Raw genomic sequence first — 24939 nt, forward strand, 5'->3', positions numbered from 1 at the left:
ATGTTTCACTTCCTTGGGTTTGGGGAAGGGAGGGCAGATTGGGCCAGAGACATCTTGACCCTGTAGGCTGGCTCCACCTGGAGCCAGGTGGCCCTTGGTTTACCGCTGTGTCTCCAACCATTAGGGCAGGGCCAGGGGCAACTTGCCTTGGGTCCTGGGAATCCGATGGGTCCTTCAATGCCTGGATCCCCCTGTATAAGAAGAACAAAGAGTCATGGCTGCAATCCCAACCTGGAGAGCAGGGGCTACTGGATGGGGTGTGGGGACACTTACCTGTCGTCCCTTCTGTCCAGGCTCTCCAGGCTCACCCATGTTGCCCTTGGCACCCTAAAAGCAAACAGCAGAAAATGAGTAAACTGAGGCAGGGAGGGGCCACCAGGGACCCTGTCACTGGCTTCTGAGTAGTGGAAGACTAAGTCTCATGGTCAGCATTGCTTGGCTGCTGGTCCCACCCAGGTGACAATGGCAATGTCACATTGAGACATCCCAGGGTAAGTTCAGCTGTCCGTGAGAATCTGGCCTCTGTCAGACCAGGGCCCATTTTGACTGTTTCTCAGCTCTGACAGTCCCAGGGTAGGGTGCCTGCCAGGCCTCTGTAGCAGTGGCTCTAATTCCATACCAGCTTGGATGGCACCCACCTTAAAACTGCCCACAACACCAACTTGTTTACTTTGTACGAGTATTTTAATGAAAGTTCATAATTTAAAAAATGTCTCTACTTTTCTCAAAATGCCTTTTAAGAAGAAGTAGATAAAAATAGAATTTAGTTCCTCCAGGATTAGAAGTGTTGAGTCCATCGAGCTTTAGTTGGCCCTAAATTCACAGTTCAAGAGGGATCAGGGCTTCCTGGTAGGGCATCTTATCTTCCTGGGAATCTTACCTTCTGTCCACGGTAGCCTTTGGGCCCGGGGGGCCCGGGGATCTCCAGACAGCTAACCTTGTAGCACTGAAACAAGAAGCCCAGCATGATGAGTCTCAGCTGGGAGGGGGGGAGGACACTGCCCAGGTCCCCGGCCTGCTGGTGGTAGGCTGTCCCAAGCACAGGGATGGATGAAGGACTAGACTCAGGAAGTATCTACCAGGGTGGGGGTCTATATAAGCTCTAGTCAAGTTTTGGAAACTGAGGCTGGGTTGAGCAATGACTGACAGTAGCAAGGATTAAATAACAGCTGGCCAGGCACCCTTGTGCTTGTGTGTTATACCACTGTGTTGTGAGCAGCTCTTCTAAGGAAGTGTGTGCTTGTAGGATCCTAGCTGAGTGGGAGGCATTTCTTCCTGGGCAGTGAGCTGACACTGGGATTCAAAGGGGTGGGGGAGTAGCAGGGACCCAAGGCTGCAGATTCCATACTAGGTACCTAACCAGCCACCTGTCTTCTCTTGGCCTGACTCAGGTGAATGGAGCCTGTCAGTCCAGAGGGCCTCAACACTCATCTACTTAGTGCGTGCTCAGTGGATGACCCTAACACTGACCTCCTGGGTTTAAACAAGCTGGTTTGGGTCAGAAGCCTCTCATCCCAAACTCAAGAGTCTCAGGCCCTACATGAAGCAAAAGGGTCTCTCTCCCTGGTGTCCAGGGAGTGCCAGGGAGCTGGCAAGGTAAGCTGTGTAAGCTTTGGTGGGTCAGCACCTCAGAGGCCAAAGAGTGCAGCTGGAGCAGCAAGGAAAGAAATGCCTCTCACCTCTCCATAGGCCTCATGTTTCTGGAGAAAAGAGAGAGAAAACCCTGGTTAGCAACGAGATTGGGGCAGTTCCCTATGTGGCAGGGAAGGCAGAACATCAGAACACCAGAGCAGGAGGGAGCAGGGCCCCTTCAGTGGTCTCACTCACAGAGGGGTAAACAGGGGCATGCCCAGGGACTGGGTCCCAGGGCTCTGGATCCCACTCTCCAGCCCATGTCGGTGGTTGGGCTATGGCACCGGGAGGTTGGGGCGTGGTGCCTGCTCACCATGACCTTGATGATGCGGTTGATGGTGTCCTGGTCGATCTCGGTGGAGTCTGGCCGCATGGTGGCGTAGTTGCTGCGGTAGAGCTCGAGGGGTGTGCTGGCGATGTCGCGCAAACCCTGCTCGTTCAGGTTCCGGTTAGGGGACACGGCAAAGAGCCGGATGCTCTCCTCACGGGCCCGCTCAGCCTGCAGCTTGATGCCACCGCACGGGCTGCCAGTGACGTGGCCGTCGGTGATAACCACTGCGAAGTTGACCACATCCTTGCCCCCGTGCTGCCGGACCTCCCTGGTCATGTTGCTCAGCGCGCAGTCGGTGAACGTGCCTCGGCGGAAGGAGCGGATGCCCTGTAAGCTCTTGGTGAAGGAGGCCCGGTCGCTGCCCGGCGGGCTGAACACCTCCACCTGGTCGGAGAAGTGCAGACCGCCATAGCGCCAGCTAAGGGCCACCTGGTCCAGGTACAGCTCGTCCTGCAGCTGGCTGATGAACTGCGGAACAAACTGCTGCATGTGGTAGAGCAGGCTGTCGGTGGGGGACTGCATGGTGACGCTTTCCGAGGTGTCCAGCACAAAGTACACGTTGACGGGGCAGTCGGCTTTCTCTGGGGGACACAGAAGAAGTGAGAGGACTGCACACGGAGGGCCTACGGTGAGCCATCCTGAGGCCCCCGTGCACGTGGGTGGTCCTGGGCTCTGCCCTACACCTGCACAATGAGCCCTGCCTCTCCACCAGCTGTGCCTGCTGCCCCTTTGCTGACCCCAGGAGCCCCCATGGCTGTACCTGGGCAGTTGTTTCTCTCAGAGGTGCCAGGTGAGATGACCTCCTGCTGCTGGGCATTCAAGGTCCCCAGGAACCCCCAGAACAGGAGGGCGGAGCAGGAACCTTGGAACATCTTGGCAGCACCCATGGTCCCTGACATCCTGCAACAGGGAAGAGCACCGCTGCAGACAACGTTCCACGGAGCGTGTGTGGTGTAGCAGCTCCTCCTGGTCCCCATAGTCCTCTTCCTGCCATGATGGGATCAGCACACACAAGTGGGTCAGCAAGCATTTGGGCTCCAGAACCTTGGGTGGAGGCCACAAACTTTAGTGGGAATAGAGACTGCCAGCTTCGGTCTCTGTTTTGGGTAGGATTAGCATATTCACTGCTGTTCCTGCCCTGGAGCCTGGGTCTGGAAGATAGGTAGATTTTCAGGGACTGAAATACCAGTGACTGCAAAGTGAGGAGGGGGAGGTGCTTAGGGCAGAGGGGCGAGCAAGCTTGCAGGAACGCACGTGCTTGTGTGTGTGTGTGTGTGTGTGTGTGTGTGTGTGAGAGAGAGAGAGAGAGACAGAGAGAGACAGAGAGAGACAGAGAGAGATTGGGAGGAGGGGCATCAGGCGAAGGGTGAGAGAGGCCCAGGGTGGGGTAGGGAGGGTGGGCCTTGGTACTTGATTCCAGCAGTTCAAAGACCCCATGTTGACTGGTTAGGGAGAATGGCCTGGAATATAAGAGCTAAAATGCAGACAGGCCTAGGGGGCCGGCAAGGAGTGGATGCTTGGGGTTGAGGGATCTTCTGCAGAGCCAGTCACTGTACCCCGGCATGTGTTCATGAGTCTGAGATTTCCCTGCCACTTGCTGCCTTCTGTGCCTACACAGGCAGGGAGAGAACCTGGAGGCTGGCATGGGTGGGCGGGCTGGCTAGGGTTTGGGACCATATGTGAGAGGTACAAGGACTCTCTGTGGGAAGGTAAGGAAGGGGCTTGGTCCCTTTGGTGGGAACCCTTGCAGCCTGCTTCATGCAAGCACCCACGTAGCTGCTTTGTAAAGCTCCCAGTACACAGGGCAGACCCAACTAAGATGTGGCCCCACCAGGAAGTTGGGGCAGTGCTGGTTGGGAGCAGCACTAGCTGGCTAGGCTCTCGCAGGGCTGAGGATGAGAGGCAGTGCCTTGAGAGCTTTGTGGGGAAGCAGAGGCATTGGGGCACTTAAATACAGCTTTACTGGTGACGCCCCTACACACTGTGGGAACCTCTTATGTTTGAGAGGGGTTGGACTCAGGGGGGCAGATGTTGCTACACCTGGATTTATGGTGACAGCGGCTAGTCCTGGCATAGTTAGCAGTAAACAAGGCATGACCCTACTTCCCTGACACGGGGACATGGTTAGGACAAGATGCTGTGATCCTGCAAGTAATAGCTGTGACCTTGTAGGTTTTGGCAGTTGCTGAGATCAAAGCAAGCTCAGTGGGAGCACCAGAGAATCCACAAGGGTTCCCTGCAGAGGGTGACAGATGTGCCAGACTGAGAAAACTAGCCCAAGGAAGGGACCTACTGGTTGAGCAGAGCTGGTTCAAAGAGAAGGGTTAGGGGCCACATAGTTGAGGTGGGGACTGAGAAGGTAGAGTGAGGGGTGGGGTAAGCTAGGGCTCTAAAGAACCTGGAGGCCATGAGGGAGTCGAATTGTTGACAGTCACAGCCAATGGGTCTAGATCCATCAACCATTTGGTAATGGCCACCATGGGAAATTAGTCAGGGGGCCTTAATTCAGCTGAACACCAGAATGTAGGCACAGTTCCATCCTCCACTACCCCTCACCCTGCTGCCCCCATGGGGGAGATTTCTCAGTGGGGGTGCTATGGGTGCCAGTCAGACTGGTATGCTACAGATGGGGGAGAAGAGGACCAAGGGGCCAGAAAGTCTGCACTCAGACTGGCCCTACTCTCCGTGTGTGTGCATGTGCACACACTCACACCCCACACATCACACACATAACACATACAGGTGGCACACACACACAACACATGCTATACCCATACACACTCTTATACACATACACATAACACAATAAAGAGGCCACATAATAAAGTGTACTGGTGGAAAATCTTACTCTTTGCTCTAATTTTAAAAAAAATTAAAAGTATCTACATAGGGAAATACACAATAGCAACAACAAAATATAGGAAACACCTAACAGGAAAAATCACTTTGACAATGTGGTGACAGTTTCCAAGTTGGCCCCCAATTATTCTTATCTCCTGGTATCCATGCCCTTATGAAGTCCTCTCACATTGAATCATTGCTGGACTGTATGACCAACAGAATAACCTGGAAGTAAAGGTGTGTGACATTCAAGACTAGGTCATAAAAGAGACTGTGGCTTTTTTGGATTGCTTGCTAAAGAGGAAGCCAGCTAAACATGAATACTCTCAAGGAGCCTTTGCAGAGGGAAGGAGCTGAGGCCTCCAGCCAACAGCCGGGGGAGTGAGCCATCTTAGAAGCAGATACTGCATCTCGGTCAAGGCTATAGATGGCCACGACCCTGGCCAACATTGTGACTGCACCCCTCCTTGGGGCCTCTGAGCTAGAACCACTCAGTCAAGCCCCTCCTAAATTCCTGTACTAAATAAATGATGAGATAGTAAATGCTTTTGTTTTAAATCACTACATTTTGAGGCAATTTATTAAGTGGCAATAGAGAACTAATAAAGGCATCAAACTTTTCTCCACAGAATTGTAGACTGAAGACAATGAGGTAAAAAACCTGAGAATTTTGAGAAAAATAAAATGAACCAACAAAGTCTTCCTAGTCATCTCTTCTTTCATGTACAAGAACAAAAGTCTCAGGTGAAAATTGACTCAGATCTATGCCACCTATATACCATTTTAAAAAGTTTCTACAAGAAATTTCTCCAAATAAGAGAGAAATAAATACAAATAAATTAAAAAGCAAAGAAATGTGAGAAATACCACAAAATAGAGAAAATGAAGGGGGAAGAGTCAGGAAACATACAGTTAAATGCCAGAAATATTACCTAGATCAGTTGTGACAATAAATGTGAATGGTTTAAACTCTTCTGTTAAAGACAAGCATTCTTAAGTTGGGTCAAAAAATGAAACCCATCTCCATGAGGTTTATGAGAGTCACACTTGAAATAGAACGTCACAGACGGTGCAAAGAAAATGAAGTGGGGAGAGGTGGATATAAATGACACTCGAGCGGCAGTATTGTGTGAGACTAGGTACAATTTAAGACAGAAACATATGGGATGGAGCCAAAGAAAAGATAAAGGCTTTAGTCTAGTTATAAGTCTTTATGTACTAAATTTTATAACATAAAACTGTATAAAGTAAAATCTAAAAAATTAAAGAAAAACTGCAAAACTGGCAGAAGACTAACTCATGTTTTTAAGTTATTGGCAGATCACATAAACAAAAAATAGCGAATTTGAATGTCATGTTTTATAAAACTTTGATAGTAACAGGTAGGGAATATATATATTTTAAACAAAGAATTTGGATAATGTGAGTAAAAAAAATACATATTATATCTTAATGTTTTTGAAACCTCTAAGTAAGGAATATATGTTCTTTTAAAATTTTTACAAAATTTGATCCTAGAGTAAGCCACAAGAAAGATTAAATTTATTTTTTTAATTGGAAATTCTCTGAGCTACAATGCAAAACCAGTCACTAATAAAATACATATAAAAAAACCCCAAAGTATTTGGAAATTAAAATACTCTGTCTTACAAAAACCACATAGGATTTAGTGACAATGAGAAAAAAAAACACACAGGAGAAGGCCAAAGCCATAATCAGAGGAAAATATATAGCCTTAGATGCTTTGTTATAAAATAAGAAATTAGTGTAACAAATTAGGCATTCAGTTGAAGTAACTAGAGACAAAGAAAATTAACAAGATGAATCTTAGGAAAGCAAGAGAAAGAGAGAAAAAAATAAATCAACTGATTAAAAACATAACCAGAGTAGAATAATAAATAGATAACTTGATTCTGTGAAAAGGCCAGTAAAATAGAAAGTTTTTTTTAGAAAGTCTAATAAATAAGTAACAAATATATAAATATACAAAATTAATGAATAAAATAATATGGTATGTGAGAAAGGCTTTTGTGGCTGCTTGTTTTTAAGAGCACATACCACATGTAGCTCTAAGGTAATAAATGTGAAAGCCAATTTTTTGGGATAAGTTTTGATAAGAGGCAAGGAACTGGCTGGACTCTGCCTTGGAAAAAATGGACACACTGGAAGGAAATACATCCCCAAAAAGCTCTGGCCTAGACAGCTTTTAAATGAGTTCTTTTGCATCATCTTGGACAAACATGTATCTGCTAGTTAATCTGCTTCAGAACATAATATTATAAGCTTCTTTTCAACTTATTTTTAAACTTGGCAAAACTTGAGACTGCAACTTGACAAAAGAAATCTCTAGAAGGACCTCTCTACACATTAATCTCACTTTTGAATATAAATGCAAAAATCCTAAAAAATATTAGAAAATAAAATCTAGTAGCATATTAAGGACCACTATACCAGAACAAAAATTTAGTTAGAAACACAATGATGCCACACTAGGGAATATATTAATGTAGTTCAGATTAATTATAAAAAGGAGAAAATCATGTTATTGCTTTAATAGAACCCCCAACTGTCCATTTATGATTTAAAAAAAAAAAGACAAGGCAAAACCTCACAAGAAACTTAGGAGTTGGATTAATATTATAAAGGATATAAATTTCAAATTAAGAGCCAATATCATTTTACACAAAAACAGAATTAGAGGTTCTCGTGTGCTACAGACGCTTTTAGGGCTCTGGATAATCTCCCTTGACACAAATGCACAGATATGCATACATCAGAAATGAAATCCTTTATGAATTCATAGGGTCTATCTACGGACCTGATCCTGGATTAAAAATTCCTGCTCTCAAAGAATGTCCATTAGAGTACAAAAACAGAAAAAGACAAAAAGTGTTCCTCTCACTTCATTTATTCAGTGTTGTGTTGGAAGCCAAAGCAATAAGATTGGGGAAAATAAAACCCTAAAATATAAGACTTGGAAAGAAAGTCATGGAAACTGTCTGTTTAAAGATGGGATTGTCTACCCAGAAAATCCAATGACATCAACTGAACAAAGTTTGAGGGGAAAAAGAGAAAGGTGGGAGAGGGGAATGTAGTGAGGCAGTGACAAATACATACATACATACATACATACATACATACATAATATACAAAAAGCTATAGATCTTCTGTTAGCAACAACCAATTAAATAATGTAATGAAAAAATACTATAATCCAAGGAATAAAATTACCAAGAATCTATTTTTAGAATACACAAAACTTATGAAAAAAACTAAAAAATTCTAAGAAACACATCCGAGTGATGAATTTTGTTTTTGGATGAGAAACACAATGTTTAAGGCTATCATTTGTTTCTAACTAAATCTAAAATTGAATGAAAATTTTGATTAAAATCTTCAAGAAAAGTGTTTGCTTTTTTGCTGGTCTGCATTGACAAAATAAATCTAAGATTCACCTGGAAGCACACGTAAAAGTAGCTCAGAAAAATAAAAAAATAAAGGGTTAAAAGGAAACATGCTATCAAGTGCAGATAATAAAATATAATTACAATAATTAAGCATTTGTGGTTTCGGTGTTGGAATGAGCAGACCACACAGCAGTGAGCATAGCAACATCCACAAACTGAGGACATGACTGTAGAAATAAAGGTAATCCTGTCTCACACAGGGCACCCAAATAAATCTCAGGAGAGGTAACTGAATGCAAAATAGGGACCAAAAAGTCTTAAAAGAAAATAGAAAGGATAAAATGACAATGAAATATCTTCTGTGATTACTCTCCACCAGACAGTATGCTACAACACTTAGCACTCACAACAGTCCTTGGACATAGGTAAGATTATAACACCATTTCATAGATGAGGAAACTTAAAGTAAGTTTAAGTAACTTGTCCAAGGTCTTTAGCTAATAGGGTCCAAACCCACGCAACTTGAGTCCAAGTTCATACTCTTGATAACTGGGCTTCTACACATGAACTTCATTACAGCAAAAACAACATGAGCAGAATGGAAACAGACCAAGAGGCAAGGCAACAGTTGTCCCAATGCATGATCAAGATTTTACATTCTTAAGGTTTAAATTTTTGATGATTCATTAGTGTGTAAATATTTATAACTGTCATATCTTCTTGCTGTATTGAACCTTTGTTAATATATAATGTCTTTCTTTGTTTCATAACTGTTTTTGATTAAAGTCCATTTTATCTGATATTAATATAACTACTCGTGCATTCTTTTGGTTCCTTTGTGCATGGCATAACCTTTTCCATCTTTCCACTTACAATCTATTTGTATCTTTGGATATAAAGTAAATCTCTTGTAGACAGCAATATATTGAATCTTTTTTTAACAAATCCATTCTGCCAGTCTCTGTGTTTTGATTGGAGGGTTTACCCATTCATAATTAAAGTAACTACTGATAAGGAGAGGCTCACTTTCATCATTTTGCCGTTGTATTCATATGTCTTATAGTTCTTTATTCCTCATTTCCTGCATTATTTCCTTCTTTTTTGTATAGTTGATTTTTGTAGTGAAACATTTACATTCCTTTGTCACTTCTTTTTGTATATATACTTTGGGTATTTTCTTTGTGGTTACCATGGGGCTTACATTTAACATCCTAAAGTTATTCTAATTTGAAGTTATACCAGCTTGACTTTAATAATGTATAAAACTCCATCTCCAGCCATTTCAGTTATTGATACCACAAAATAACATGCTTCTTTATTTTATTTATTTATTATTATTATTTTTGTATTTTTCTGAAGTTGGAAACAGGGAGGCCGTCAGACAGACTCCCACATGTGCCCGACCAGGATCCACCCAGCATGCCCACCAGGGGGCGATGCTCTGCCCATCTGGGGCGTTGCTCTGTTGCAACCAGAGCCATTCTAGCGCCTGAGGCAGAGCCATCCTTAGCATCGGGGCCAACTTTGCTCCAATGGAGCCCTGGTTGCAGGAGGGGAAGACAGAGACAGAGAGGAAGGAGAGGGGGAGGGGTGGAGAAGCAGATGGGCGCTTCTCCTGTGTGCCCTGGCCGGGAATTGAACCCGGGACTCCTGCACGCCAGGCCAACACTCTATCACTGAGCCAACCGGCCAGGGCTTTGTTCCTTTAAAATTAAGAAAAAGATTTCTTCAATTACAATTTACATTTATTATTATTTTGTATTAGTTCCAGATGAAAATTACATCTTTATATACTGTATGTCCAAAAACATAGCAGATACTTCTAATACATTAACTCCTTAATTATGTAGAAAAAAAAGAAGTGGAGTTACAGTCAAAGTTACAATAATACTAATAGACTTTTAGACTAATAGTTGTTTTTTTATTAAGTACTCATTTCTTTTTTTAAACTTTATTTAGAAAATTTGAATGGTTAATTGTGTTGTGTGCTCATCACCCAAAGTCAAATCATTTTCTGTCCCTGTATATTTGTCCCTCTTTACTACCTACTGACCTCTGTAATCACTTCACTTTTATCTGTGTCCATGAGTTTCAGTTTTATATCCCACTTATGTGTGAAATCATATAGTTCCTAGCTTTCTTTTTCTTTTCCTTCCTTCCTTCCTTCCTTCCTTCCTTCCTTCCTTCCTTCCTTCCTTCCTTCCTTCCTTCCTTCCTTCCTTCCTTCCTTATTTAAGGCGTATAAGGTTTCTTTTCTTTTATTACTAAATTTTTTAATTTATTGTGTTAACATGGATTCAATTGTGCCACTTGATATAACATCCTCACCCTCCAACAACATGTCCCCTATTGCCTCCCTTTGTCCCCTCCCCCTGGTTCACTCCTCCCCTTCCCTCTGGGATTTGCTGTCCTGTTATCTCTATCTATGTATTATATATATAGTTTCATTAATCCCTTCATCTTCTCTGATCTCTCCCCTTATCTCCCTTACATCTGACAGCTGTCCCTCTGCTCCCTGTGACCCTGCCTCTGCCTCTCTTCCATTTCTCAGTGGACTGTGTTCATTAGATTCCACATATAAGTGAGATCATATGATATTTGTCTTCTCTGCCTGACTTATTTCACTTAGCATAATAATCTCCAGGTCCATCCATGCAATTGCAAAAGGTAAGATTTCCTTCTTTTTCATGGCCACATAGTATTCCATTATATATATAAATATAAATAAAATCTCACAGCTTTTTTTTTTTTGTATTTTTCCAAAGTTAGAAGTGGGGAGGCAGACAGACTCCTGCATGTGCCCAACCGGGATCCACCTGGTATGTCCACCAGGAGTGATGCTCTGCCCATCTGGGGTGTAGCTCCGTTGCGACCAGAGCCATTCTAGCACCTGAGGCGGAGGTCATGGAGCCATCCTCAGCACCCTGGCCAACTTTGCTCCAATGGAGCCTTGACTGCAGGAGGGGAAGAGAGAGACAGAGAGAAAGGAGAGGAGGAAGGGTGGAGAAGTATATGGGTGCTTCTACTGTGTGCCCTGGCTGGGAATAGAACCTGGGACTTCCACACGCTGGGCTGATATTTTACTGCTGAGCCAACAAGCCAGGGCTCCACAGCTTTTTTTCTCCACTCATCTATTGATGGACACCTGGGCTGTTTCCAGATCTTGGCTATTGTAAATGCTGCAATAAACATGGAGGTGCCTATCTTCTTTTGAATTAGTGTTTTGGGATTCTTAGGATATATTCGTAAAAGTGGAATGTCTGGGTCAAAAGGCAGTTTCCTTTTTTATTTTTTTGAGGAAATACCATACTGTTTTCCACAGCGGCTGCACCAGTCTGCATTCCCACCAGCAGTGCAGGAGGGTTCCCTTTTCTCCACATCCTTGCCAGCACTTATTATGTGTTGTTTTGTTAATGAGCGCCATTCTGACAGGTATGAGGTGGTATCTCATTGTGGTTTTACTTTGCATTTCTCTGATGATTAGTGATATTGACCATTTCTTCATACGCTTATTGGCCATCTGTTTGTCCTCTTTGGAGAAGTGTCTATTTAGTTCTTTTGCCCATTTTTTAATTGGATTGTTTACCTTCCTAGTGTTGAGTTTTAGAAGTTCTTTATAAATTTTGGTTATTAACCTCTTATCAGATGTATTGGTGAATATGTTCTCCCATTGTGTGGCTTGTCTTTTTATTTTGTTAATAGTGTCTTTCGCCGTGCAAAAACTTTTTAGTTTGATGTAGTCTCATTTGTTTATTTGGTCTTTTATTTCACTTGTCCGTGGAGATATATTGGCAAAAAATTAGCTTTCTTAAATCAGGTAGAAAACAACGTGGGGCCCTGGCTGCTTGGTTCAGTGGTAGAGTGTCGGCCTGGTATGTGGAAATCCTGGGTTCAGTTCCCAGTCAGGGCACACAGCAGAAGCAACCATCTGCTTCTTCACTCAAATGGCTCAAATAGTTTGAGCGTGTTGACCCCTGGTGCTGAGGATGGCTCCATGGCTTCACCTCAGGCACTAAAATAGCTAGGTTGCAGAGCAACAGAGCATGCCCCAGATGGGCAAAGAATGCCCCATAGAGGGCTTGCCAGGTGGATCCGGTTGGGGCACTAGCGGGAGTCTGTCTGCCTCCCTGTCTCTCCCACTTAATAAAAAAACCCACAGAAAAAAAAAATAAAATAAAACCAAAGTGGAGTTATACATTATTGTTACAATAATAACAGTTTTTTTTTTGTTTTTTTTTGCATAGGACTCAAGTGTTTAATCTCTCCAGCTTCTTATATCTTCTAACATCATGGAGGTACACAAACACCACTTATCTCACCACTCACTGTTTCCATACAGGAGACTCAGTATATTGGGGTTCCCTTGCCTACTTCTATTTAAGAAACTCAAAAACACTGTACTGCAGATCAGTGTTACAAACTGCAAATAAATACACAGTGAGGAGCAAGGCATAGATCAACAGGCTCTGGTGTAGAGGGGGTACAACAAAAAGCTCCCCACAACAAAAGGACCCCTGAAGCTGTCCTCTTCAAATACCAAGGCAATTCTTCTTCCATCCCTTAGCCTCACACAGGCTGAACAGAGCAGCAGGTTAGGAGGGTGAACGGGGTGCCGGGTATCTACATCACTGTTTTTTTTCTCAGACCAAGAGTTATGAAAAAGTTATAGTGAACTGGTGAGTCAAGACTAGGTCCAAATTGTTTACTCTGAAATTGAGGAAAAGGCCTGGCACAGCCCACCATTTCTGCAGTGGGTTAGATCACTGACTGCCCCGTCCTCAATAACATGCTTGGCTAAGAAGGTGGAGAAGGTGGGCAGCCAGCAGTCACTAGCTCGCTGTTCCTGGATTTCTCTTACACCAGGGCTATAAAAATCTCATTTTTCAGCTAAGAGTGGGAAAGAATAAAATTCAGCAAATAAATATTACTTCAACATAGCACCAAATAAATTAAGTAACATAGTTGGAGATTAGGAGGAAGTTGAGGGCTAGGGAGTCCCTGCTTCCCTGCTCTAGGCCAAGGAATGGTGAAAAGAATAGCAAAGAGCCTTTTGAATCTAAAGGACAACTCTAGATTCAGCCCAAGAACTGAGAAGGGTTCTATTTCCTACCCCCTACTTTTGCCAATAAAACTGGGCCAGGCCAAGGAACTCTTGATGGATGAGCTAGGCAGCAGTGAGGAAGGTGGGCTGGGAAGCCGTGTTCTTGAGCCTCACCTCCGACTCCTCTCCCCCTCAAGTTGCTCCTTCATCATCTTGCTTCTCTCAGTTGGTTCTGGGGACATCATCAGAATTTGAAGGTTTCATCCTCCTGATCCCGAAGTGTCTGGGTTCGAGAGGTCTGCGTCAGTGGCACAGGACCCAGGACTGCTCGCTGCTGCGTCTGAGGGGAGCTCCAGTGAAGACCTGACTCCTTCCCAGGCACCCCACTTTCCCCTTTTTTCAGCTTCTGAGCAGCAGCCTTCTTTGACTGGCTGATCTGGGAATCAAGCTTCTTGAGGAAATCAGAGGCAGAGAGGTCATTGATGGGGCTGGGGGGTTCCCAGCCAGGTGTGGGAAGGACTTCACCAATGGAACGTCCTGAACCTGTCTCTTGTTTCTTCCTCTCAGCAGAGTGTGGACAAACTTCATCCTTACTCAGCAGAATCTCTTCCTCTCTAGCTTTCTCTTTCTCAGAATCCAAAGCACTGAACAGGTCTCTGGGCTCTGTTAGGACGGGGATGTAGAGGGTTTTTTTCAGGAAGATAGAGTCATTAGTATAAAGGCAGTTTGCACGCTTAATTTGTTCCATCGTCACCCTGTATTTGAGTGCTAGTCCAGCCAGGGTGTCTCCAGGCGCCAACTGATGCTCCAGGCGTCTTTCCCTCACTGGGGAGCAGGCAGACTGCACCAGGCTTCCATAAGAACGAGCCTGGCTCCCTTGAAGCAGTCCTGACCCACCAAGGGGGGCCTGTCTAGAAGGAGAAGCCATCTCCTCACCCTGCAGGCAGCTGGGGTCTTAACTGCGGGACGCCTGAATAAGTGACCGATAGTGACAGGCCTGGAAACTGGGAACGAATAACCAGGGAATTCCTTTCTGTCTTCTCTCCCAAGTCTCCCCGTCTCCCCCAGCACTATGCACCCCCTCCACCCTCGCTTCTCCTTCCTTCAAGCCCCTTTCCCACAAATCTGTACTCTGAGTATTCAGTCCCTACCTGAGTCTCTCCTTAGTACCTCTCCGACTTTCGACCCTCTACAATGCGCAACATTGACTTCTGACCTTTGAACTCCAGACACTTTCCTCAACATTCGGCTCAGTTTGTCACTAGGTCTGGCAGCTCTGCCTTCGGGCCCCCCTACCTCTCGGCTCCGCCTCATTCAGCGGTTGATCCACTAGGGTTGGGGTAACAGTTTTTATAACTGCTCTTGTACTTATCTTTACTGAGATCTTTCTTTTTTCTTTCCTCCTTTTCTCTCTTCCCTTCCCTTCCCTTCCCTTCCCTTCCCTTCCCTTCCCTTCCCTTCCCTTCCCTTCCCTTCCCTTCCCTTCCCTTCCCTTCCCTTCCCTTCCCTCCCCTCCCCTCCCCTCCCCTCCCCTCCCCTTTCCATCCTTTTCTTTTCCTTCCTTTTTTCCTTCCTTAAGTGAGAGGTGGGGAGATAGTAAGACAAGAGTCCCGCATCCACTTACACCGGGATCCAACCAGCAACCCCTGTTTGGGGCGGATTCTCGACTTAACTGAGCTATTTTTAGTGCCTGAAGCTGACACTTGGATCAATTAGCTGACCTCAGTGCCCAGGGCCACTCAACCCAATCAAGCCACTAGCTTCAGGAGAGAAAGAAGGAAAGAAGGAGAAAGTGAGGGAGAGAGAAGCAGATGATCGCTTCTTCTGTGTGCCCTGATTGGGAAGTGAACTTGGGATGTCCATATGCCTGGCTGATGCTCTATCTACTGAGCCAACTGGCCAGGGCCAAGATCTTTATTTCTTAATACAGCTTCAAGTAACTGTCTAGCTTCCTTTCACTCCACCCTGCAGGACTCCCTTAAACATTTCTTGCAGGGCAGTTTTCACGGTAGCACACTTTCTCAGGTCTTTATCTAGAAATATTTTAATTTTACCTTCATTTTTGGAGGACAGTTTTGCTGGATATAGGATTCGTGGGTGACAGTTTTCTTTTTCTTTTAGCATTTTGAATATATCAGCTCACTGCCTCTGATCTCCAAAGTTTCTGATGAGAAACCTGCTGATAACCTTATTGAGCATCCCTTGGATAAGATTAACCACCTCTCTCCTGCTGATGTAAAAATTCTCTTGTCTTTTGGCAGTTTGATTATAATATGTCTCAGTTGACTCTTTGAGTTCATTATGCTTGGAGTTTGTTGATTTTCTTGAATGTTTATATTTATGTTGTTCATCAAATTTGAAAAGTTTTTAGACATTATTCCTTCAATTATTTTCTTTGCTCCCCCAACCCCTATCTCCTTTTGGAACTCCCACAACATGTGTGCAGATACGATAGGTTCTGTTCACTTTTCTTTAATCATTTTTCTTTCTATTCTTCAGAACATTGTCTTATCATAAACTTCACTCATTCTTTCTTCTGTCTGTTCAGATTTGTCTCTGAATCTCTCTAATATAATATTTTGAATTTTAGTTATTGTACTTTTCAGCTCAATTATTTTTTTCTAGATTCTATCTAGGTTTTCTGTCTTTTTATTGATATTTATGTTTTGTTCAGGCATTGTTTTCTTGGCTGTCTCCATGCCTTCCTTTAGTTCTTTGAGCATCTTTAAGATGGTTGAGTTAAAGTCTTTCTTTAGTAGATCTACCATCAGATCTTTTTCAAGGACAGTTTCTGTTGCTTACATATTTTTTCTTTTGAGTGGGCGATACTTTCTTGTTTCTTTGTACATCTTGTGATTTTTTTTGTTCAAAACTGGATATTTAAATCTAATAATGTGGTAACGGTAAATCAGATTCCTTTCCTTAGGGTTTGCTGTTTTTGTTTGTTTGCTTTGTTTTGACTACTGTAGGCTATATCTGTGCCAAGGATCAGCTTGTGATATAAATGTAAGGTCTTCTCAATTTTTTTGAGCCTTCCTCTTTTCCTGGGCATGTATATGCAGTTACTTTTGAATGTCATAGTCCTCAGTATATGGCTCCCAAAAGGAGAAAAAGAAAAAGAAATGTAGGGAAAAGATGCAAACCTTTAAATCCCCTTGAAGTAAAGTCAGTCAGAGAGGAAGAGGCTTGAAATTATGGGGGGAAATGTAACACCAATGGTGGCCTCAATAGGTTTAAAAATAAAGTATTACGCAAAGTATTTTCTCTGATTGCAATTAGATAATGTTATAAGTCAATAACAGAAGAAAAATGGGAAATTCACAATAATGTGGAAATTAAATAATTCACTCTTAAACAACCAATAGATCAAATAAGAAATCACAAGAAAAACTAAAAAATAGTCAGGGACTAATAAAAATGAAAACAAAATATATCAAAATTTATGAAACACAGTGAAAGCAGTGCTAAGGGGGAAATTTACAGCTCTGAATATTTACATAAAAAACATGAAACATTTATAATTAATAATCTAAGTCTACAACTTAAGTGATTAGAAAAAGAACAAACTAAATCCAAAACTAGCAAAAGGAAAGAATAAAAATTACAGCAGAAATAAATAAAATACAAAATATAAAAACAACAGAGAAAATGAATGAAACCAAAAGTTGGTTCTTTGAAAAGAGCAACAACATTGATAAACCTAAAGCTAGATGGACTATGAAAAATAAAATAGAGAAGACTAAAATTACTGAAGTCAGAAATGAAACTGGGGCCTTCACTACCATATCTACAGAAATTAAAAGGATTTTAAGAGAGTACTATAAGCAATTGTATGCCAACAAATCAAGTAACCTAGATAAAATGGGACAAATTTCTAAAAACACAAAACCTGGAAAGACCAAATCATGAAGAAATAGAAATTGTGAACTGACCTATAAGTAGTAAGAAGGTTGAATCAGTAATTGAAAATCTCTTAATGAAGAAAAGCCCTTGACATGATGGTTCACTGGTAAATTATACCAAATGTTTAAAGAAAAACTAACACCAATACTTCTCAAACTTTTCAATTTCAATTCATCAAACTTCAAATGAAAAGAAGGAAATTATTCCTAAGTCATTCTACGAGGCTGACATTGCCTTTATACCAAAGCCAGGCAATGACACTACAAGAAAAGAAAACTACAAACCAATATCCCTTATGAATATTGGTACTAAAATTCTCAACAAAATACCAACAAACAGAATTCAGCAGGATAGTAAAAGTAGTAAACACCATGACCAAGTGGGACTTATTTCTGGAATGCAAGGACAGTTCAACATATAAAAGTCTGTGAATGTAATATATCATATGAACAGAATGAAGGAAAAAACCCTTATGATAAACTCAATTGATACAGGAAAACCTTTTGTTAAAATTCAACACACTTTCATAATAAAAACATTAAACAAATTAGGACTAGAAGAAAACTACCTCAATATAATAAAGGCTATATATAAAAAATCCATAACAAACATCATACTCAATGGCAACGATGTCCACTTTTGTCACTTCTACTGAACATAGTATTAGAAATCCTAGCCAGAGCAATTATGCAAGAATAAGAAATAAAAGGCATTCAAATTGAACAGATGAAATAAAAATATCAGTTTACAGTTGATATAATCTTATATTTAGAAAACGTTAAAGGGCCCTCAAAAAAACTTAAAAGAAATTTAGCAAAGTAGCAGGATACAAAGTCAACACTCAAAAATTAGCTGCAGTTTTGTACACTAACAATGAACAATGAAAAAAGGAAATTAGGCCCTGGCCGGTTGGCTCAGTGGTAGAGCATCGGCCTGGCGTTCGGGGGACCCGGGTTCGATTCCTGGCCAGGGCACATAGGAGAAGCACCCATTTGCTTCTCCACCCCCACCCCCTCCTTCTTCTCTGTCTCTCTCTTCCCCTCCCGCAGCCAAGGCTCCATTGGAGCAAAGATGGCCCGGGCGCTGGGGATGGCTCCTTGGCCTCTGCCCCAGGCGCTAGAGTGGCTCTGGTCACGGCAGAGCGACACCCCGGAGGGGCAGAGCATCGCCCCTGGTGGGCGTGCCGGGTGGATCCCGGTCGGGCGCATGCGGGAGTCTGTCTGACTGTCTCTCCCCGTTTCCAGCTTCAGAAAGATACAAAAAAAAAAAAAAAGGGAAATTAAGAAAACAATTTTATTTACATTAGCATCAAAAGAATAAAGTACCTAGGAATTGCCTTTACCAAAGAGGTAAAATACTTACTCACTGAAAAGTACAAAACATTTCTGAGAGACATTAAATATATAAATAAATGGAAACCTATGTTATGTTCATGAACTAGAAGACTTAATATTAAGATGTCAATACTACCAAAGTAGCATTTAATACAATCTTTACCAAAATCTCAATGTTGATTTTTGCAGAAATAGAAAAATCCATTGTAAAATTCACAAGGAGTCTCAAAAGACCCCAAATAGCATAAACAATCCTAAAAGACAAGAATAAAGTTGAATAATTCATACTTTCTGATTTCAAAACTTACTACAAAGCTACAATAATCAAATCAGTGTGGTAATGGCATATAGATAACACAGACCAATGGAATAGAATAGAGAGCCCAGAAATAATCCTCACAAATATAATGAAATGATTTTCAACAGAGTGTCATGACCATTTAATGGGAGAAAAGAAGTTTTTCAACAAATAGTGCCAGGAAAACTGGGTTTCTTTTTTTTTTCAATTTTTTTAAAAATTTTATTTATTTATTTTTAGAGAGGAGAGAGAGACAGAGAGGGAGAGAGAGGAGAGAGAGACAGAGAGAGAGAAGGGGGGAGGAGCAGGAAGCATCAACTCCCATATGTGCTTTGACCAGGCAAGCCCATGGTTTCGAACTGGCGACCTCAGCATTTCCAGGTCGACACTTTATCCACTGTGCCACCACAGGTCAGGCGAAAACTGGGTTTCCACATGCAAAAGAATGAAGTTGGAACTTTACCTAATGCCATACATAAACATAATCTCACAGTGATCCAAGACCTAATGAAAGATCTAATTCTATAAAAATTTAGAAGAAAACATAGGGCCAAATCTTCACAACTTCAGATTTGGCAATGATTTCTAGGATATACACTAAAAGCATAAGCAACTTAAAAAAAAAGACAAACTGGACTTCATAAAAATAAAAAAGAAAATTGTGAGTAAAAAAGCAACCTACAGAATGTGAGAAAATATTTGCAAATCATTTTCTCATAAGGGATTAATATTCATAATATTTAGAGGATGAAAAATCAATAACAAAAACCTCCCAAATAATCCCAATTCAAAAATGTGAAAAGGACTTGAATAGACATTTCTCTAAAGAAGAATTACAAATGGCCAATAAGCATACAAAAAGATGTTCAACATTACTAGCTAGGGAAATGCAAATCAAAATGATGAGATATTACATCATATTCATTAGGATAGCAACTATAAAAAAACTCAGGTAATAAAAAGTGTTGGAAAGAATGTGGGGAAATTGGAATTGTTTGGGCCCTGACTGGTTGGCTCAGTGGTAGAGTGTTGGCCTGGCATTTGGATATCCTGGGTTTGATTCCCGGTCAGGGCACACAAGAGAAGTGCCTATCTGCTTCTCTACCCCTCCCTCACTCGCTTCTCCTCCCCTTCTGCAGCTGTGGCTCGAATGGAGTGAGTTGGCCCCATGTGCTGAGGATGGGTCCATGGTGTCTGCCTCAGGCACTAAAAAATGGCTCTGGTTGCAATCAAACAAGGGCCCCAGATAGGCAGAGCATTGCCCCCTAGTGGGCTTGCCGGGTGGGTCCCGGTCGAGGCGCATGCTGGAGTCTGTCTCTGCCTCCTCTCCTCTCATAAATAAATAAACAAATTAATTAATTAAAGAAAGAAGAAATTAAAATTGTTTGGTGGGAAGGTAAAGAAAACAGTATGGTGGTTCCTTAAAAAAATTATAGTGGGCCCTGGCCGGTTGGCTCAGTGGTAGAGTGTCGGCCTGGCGTGCAGAAGTCCCGGGTTCGATTCCCGGCCAAGGCACACAGGAGAAGCGCCCATCTGCTTCTCCACCCCTCCCCCTCTCCTTCCTCTCTGTCTCTCTCTTCCCCTCCCACAGCCGAGGCTCCACTGGAGCAAAGATGGCCCGGGCGCTGGGGATGGCTCCTCGGCCTCTGCCCCAGGCGCTAGAGCGGCTCTGGTCGCAACAGAGCGACGCCCCAGAGGGGCAGAGCATCGCCCCCTGGTGGGCAGAGCGTCGCCCCCTGGTGGGCGTGCTGGGTGGATCCCGGTCAGGCGCATGTGGGAGTCTGTCTGACTGTCTCTCCCCGTTTCCGGCTTCAGAAAAATACAGAAAAAAAAAAAAAATTAAAGTGAATTTACCATATGATCCAGCAATTCCACTTCTGGGCATATACTAAAAAGAATTCAGAGTGGGTTCTCAAAGAGATATTTGTATACTCATATTTACAGCAGTACTCTTCACAATGGGTAAAACGTGGAAGCAACCTAAGTGTCCATTGATAGATGAATGGGTAAGTATAATGTGTATATACATACAATGGAATATTATTCAGCCTGAAAAGGAAAGGTAATTCTGACACGTTACAACATGGATGAACCTTAAGGAACTCATGCTTATAAAATAAGTCAGTCACAAGAAAACAAATATTGTATGATTCCAATTGTATGAGATATTTAGTATCTCAAAAATCATAGTGACAGGAGGCAGAATGGTGGCTACCAGGGCATGGGAGAGGGGATAGGAGTTAAGTGTTCAGTGGGGTCAGATTTCAGTTTTATGAAACAAAAGGAATTGTGAAGATGGATGTGGTGGTGATGGGCACAACAATATGAATGTACTTAATCCCATTGAACTATACATTTAAAAATGGCTAAGACAGTAAATTTTGTTATATGTATTTCATAATAAAAATTGGGGAAAAGAAAGCTCTTACGAATTAGTAAAAAATCAGCACCCACACGGCAAATGGGTAACAACACTACAAACAGTTAGTGATAAAAAAATGCTGAACCGCACAATAACCTCTAAGAACATGCAGACAAACCAACAAGGTGGCATTCCTCATCTATGAAATTGGCAAATAAGAAAAAAAGACAGCGACACGGCCTGTTGTCTGTCCCTGGTGACAGACACCAGGTTCTTCTCCAATTCTTTGGTGGGTGTCTGACAACAGCTTGAAAGCCTGGATACCTTTCAGAAGTTCTGACCCAGGCTCTGCTCTCCTGGGGGCAGGGACCTGCACAGCTGGCGTCCCCACCCTCCATCTGCTCACCACAGTGTTTACAATGGGCCGCCATAAAGCTGACCCACTGGTGTGGCGTGTTTTAGGTCCCCTGTGGATCTAAATGATATGATATGATACAGCCAAAACCCAACGTGTGCCCCTCAGATGGGGCCGGCCCACCAGGCCTTGTTCAATGAACTGTATCCTATGAACCCTGTTTCTTTGCAAGTGCGTTCCGCACCAGGGTTCCCCGGCTTTGCACCAATGTGCAAAAGGAGCCACAGGAGGCACTGGCCCATCGAAATGTGGGGCCATGTTTAAAAGGAATGAAACTATTTGTGTTTTCTTACAATCACAAGAGCTAGTTCTTTTTCTGGCATTATAAAGTGTTTTGTGGCTGCAAACATGATCTACCTACACCCATGTACCTGGAGACCCTAGCAGCCCTGGCAGGTAAGAAAGGGCAGGTGCTATTAATCTTGACCTCATTCTACAGATGAGAAACCAGAGGCTAAAGAGGAGGCTGGGCGTGGCCCACACCCCTTGCTGAGGCTGAGGAAAGGCCTTCAGGCCCAGCCCCTTTTCCAGGCACTGGTTGTTCTTTTTCTGTCCTGGTCTGGCCCTGCTCATCTGAAGGCCTCTGCTGCCCATGGCTCCCTACGACACCTGAAGGACTGCAGGGGCAGGGGACTTCCACAAAAGAGCCACCCCTGATGGCTGGCAATGTGGTCGCCACTGGGTAGGGGTGTGCACTGCCCAGTGCAGGAACTTGTGCCCCACCTGACCAGGTGGCCCAGTGGATCAAGCCCAACTTTCCCCCTGAACTCTGCCTTCCCTGTGGCTTCCACTGCAGACGTGTCCAACAACTGCCCTGACCAGCTGTGGTCTTCACAGGCCTCCCAGGTCACTTTCACCAGCACAGTGTGGCAGTTTCAAAGTGGCCAGAATGGCCCAGAGACCTACTAAAACCCACGTCCAGCCAAGAGGACACACCTGGGGCCGGGGTGCCCAGCCCTACCAATCTGGTCAGGAGATTCTGAGTCACTTCTGCCCAGGGGCCCAGGCTCCCTCCTCTGCCCCACTCTCCTGCCTCTGAATGACTGAAGGAAGGCAGACAACTTCCCTCCTAGAGCTGGTGTCTGTCCTGCCAACTGGCCTTGGCTATTAAACAAATGTAAGATGGCCTCCTGGTCAGAACTCTCACACTGAAAAGAAAAAAACAGGGAAATCTCTGGATCTCAAGACTCCTTTTTGGGCGTCCATCTAAACGCAAAGTCCCTCTCAGCTAGGTAGACCCAGGCATGGGCGCAGGAGCCGGCAGTCTCTTCCCTGGGTACAGGCGGGCACTACATGGAATGATGGGGACATCTGAGCCACCACACCCTGCTGCTGTTCTCTGTGTTGTTACTATGTTACTACAGTCAGTAGGGCTCTCAGAGGTTGACAACCCCACCCCACCATGCCCTGAGGGTGCTTGGCCCCTGGAGCTCTGCTGGCAAGGGTGAGGAGTCCTGGGTAGGGTGGGATTGGCCCAGCAGGAAAGCCACCACAGGCATGGCCATCTGGGTTCCCACTTCACTCCCTATGACTGCCACTCAGCTCCCTGCTTAGTCTCCCCAGCAGACTTTGGGGGGAGGAGGAGGCCAGGGTGTGGAAGGCGCCTCCAACCTCAGAGGAATGGGGGGAGGCTGGGTTGTAGCTGTTCCAAGGGTAGGGCTGTGTAACCTGTCCTCCCTCTACCCTGTTTTTACCCTTGGGGTATGGCAGACACCCTTGTCTTCTGTTGTGGCCAGGAGCTCATTCTAGCCTGGTCACTCTTTCCAGGAGGAGGAACACTTTCTCAGCCCAGGGGAGAGGGGCCAGCCCCACTGGAGACCCTGTAACCGGTTCCACATCAAAGGGAGGGGGGCCTTCCCAGGGGTGACTTGGGCCCTCAACCCTCTGAAGGTGTCCTCCAGGCCACAGATAACACCAGACCTCCCAGGGCCCCACAGGGCTCTGACTGCAGATGCTGAGCTCCTCCAGCGATTTGGTGACTTGGGGAGTTGAGGAGGTCCCAGCAGACAGCCTAAACTGCTGCATCTTAACACCGAACCCAGTAATAAGGAGTACCCCACTTCCCAACTCTGTCCCAGAAGAGGCCAAGGGCGGGGGACAGTACACCATTAACTCGGAGCCCCTGGCCCCACCTCTGATCTAGGGGCCAGTGGTGAAGTCAGGCCCTGGAGGGCCCTTTACGGCGGTAAGAGCCCATGGGGGGGAGGGAGCGCCAGCCAGAGAGAGCCCACCCGGGGTGACCGCAGGACCCGGGTCCTCTGTGCTTCTGCACTGTCTTGTCCAGTACACGGCGCCAGACGGTTTGTCCGGGTCCCAGGGCCAGACCACAGATTCCCCACGAGGCGGGTCCCGGTCCCGGGGTCGAGGGGCACTTACCTGACCCTGAGCGCACACGGGGCGCCCTGGCCAGACACGTCCCAAGGAGGCTCCGGGTCTTGACTGCCGAGAGTCGGCGCCGAGTGGGCAGGAGGGAGGGGACGACGGGAGGGGCGGCAGTCTTTATATCCACCCCGCCCCCTCCCAACCCTGCCCCCCCGTGGCGCGGCCACCGGGAGGCGCTACGGCCCCGCGGATAGACCTGTGCGGGGGACCGGCAAGGGGAACAGGAGAGGAACCCGGGAGGGCAGAAAGGGAGTGGGAGAGGGAAAGCACTCCCCGCCCCCAACCAAGATGCGGCGAAGGTGGGGCGCTGCCGCCTCTCCAGAAACAGTTCAGGACAAAGTCAGAGGCCCTCCCCTCGCCTGGCCGGTCCAACTGTTGCTCTCGCCCCATTTCCCTGGCAGAGTCCACTCGAGGAGACTTGTACTCCCCCTTGAAGGAGCTGACGCTGGCGGAGGTACCGCAGGGTCCTTCCGCCGGGCGTCTCCCAACTCAGTGCCCCCTGCTCAGGCACAGAGGAGCTTCGGCCAGACCAGGGACACAGCTTCCGCAATGCCACTGGTCAGAACATGAGTGCTAGGTGGGTTCCTCCAGCTCTGCGCCCTGAGCACTATAGAGTGACGTCAGAGAGCAGGGGCCGTCTGGGGGGTGCAAAGGCAACCTGGCCCTCTTCCCTCTAAAAACCCTATAGGTGTCTTTGCTGTTGGGCCCTGGGGCCTCTGTGATGTCCCTACCTAAGAGGAGTCTGGGAGAGGGGGAGAGGAGGTCCCTGGTAAAGTTTTAGTGGGGATTTCCACTCTCAACCCTGGAGGGGCAACCTCCCAGGACCAGGACTTTTCCTTGAGATGAGATGTTGGCAAGACTGGGTTCTAGGTGTCTGGGCTGTGGGATAGGATCTTAAAGCCACTTGGGGCGGGGGACAGACAGCACAGTGCACTCCAGCCTAGATGAGCAGCTTTGCAAATCTCTGACTGAGCCCTCCCCCAACCAAAGGAG

General features: G+C 44.9%; 2 protein-coding genes across 3 annotated transcripts in view; both read right to left on the reverse strand.

Moving 5' to 3' along the window:
- Positions 1-24143, reverse strand: part of COL6A2 (collagen type VI alpha 2 chain) — a 38960-nt gene extending 14817 nt beyond the window's left edge. Inside the window, exons 1-7 of one of the 2 annotated variants that reach the window (XM_066369977.1) lie at positions 23941-24092; positions 2724-2863; positions 1946-2544; positions 1680-1700; positions 881-946; positions 274-327; positions 147-191 (exon numbers count right to left, since the gene is read on the reverse strand). In XM_066369977.1, the coding sequence (XP_066226074.1) occupies positions 147-191; positions 274-327; positions 881-946; positions 1680-1700; positions 1946-2544; positions 2724-2862 (924 nt within the window). In that variant the 5' untranslated portion in view covers position 2863; positions 23941-24092. Of the gene's footprint in view, positions 1-146; positions 192-273; positions 328-880; positions 947-1679; positions 1701-1945; positions 2545-2723; positions 2864-23940 lie in introns of both variants that reach the window. The other variant, XM_066369976.1, reaches the window with a different exon arrangement.
- Positions 13364-14180, reverse strand: LOC136393289 (lysM and putative peptidoglycan-binding domain-containing protein 1-like). The gene has a single exon (XM_066365898.1). It carries the CDS (start codon positions 14178-14180, stop codon positions 13497-13499), a length of 684 nt encoding a protein of 227 aa, XP_066221995.1. The 3' UTR covers positions 13364-13496.
- Positions 24144-24939: the final 796 nt, after the last annotated feature.

Source organism: Saccopteryx leptura, chromosome 2 (assembly GCF_036850995.1).
Source record: "Saccopteryx leptura isolate mSacLep1 chromosome 2, mSacLep1_pri_phased_curated, whole genome shotgun sequence".
Lineage (NCBI taxonomy): Eukaryota > Metazoa > Chordata > Mammalia > Chiroptera > Emballonuridae > Saccopteryx > Saccopteryx leptura.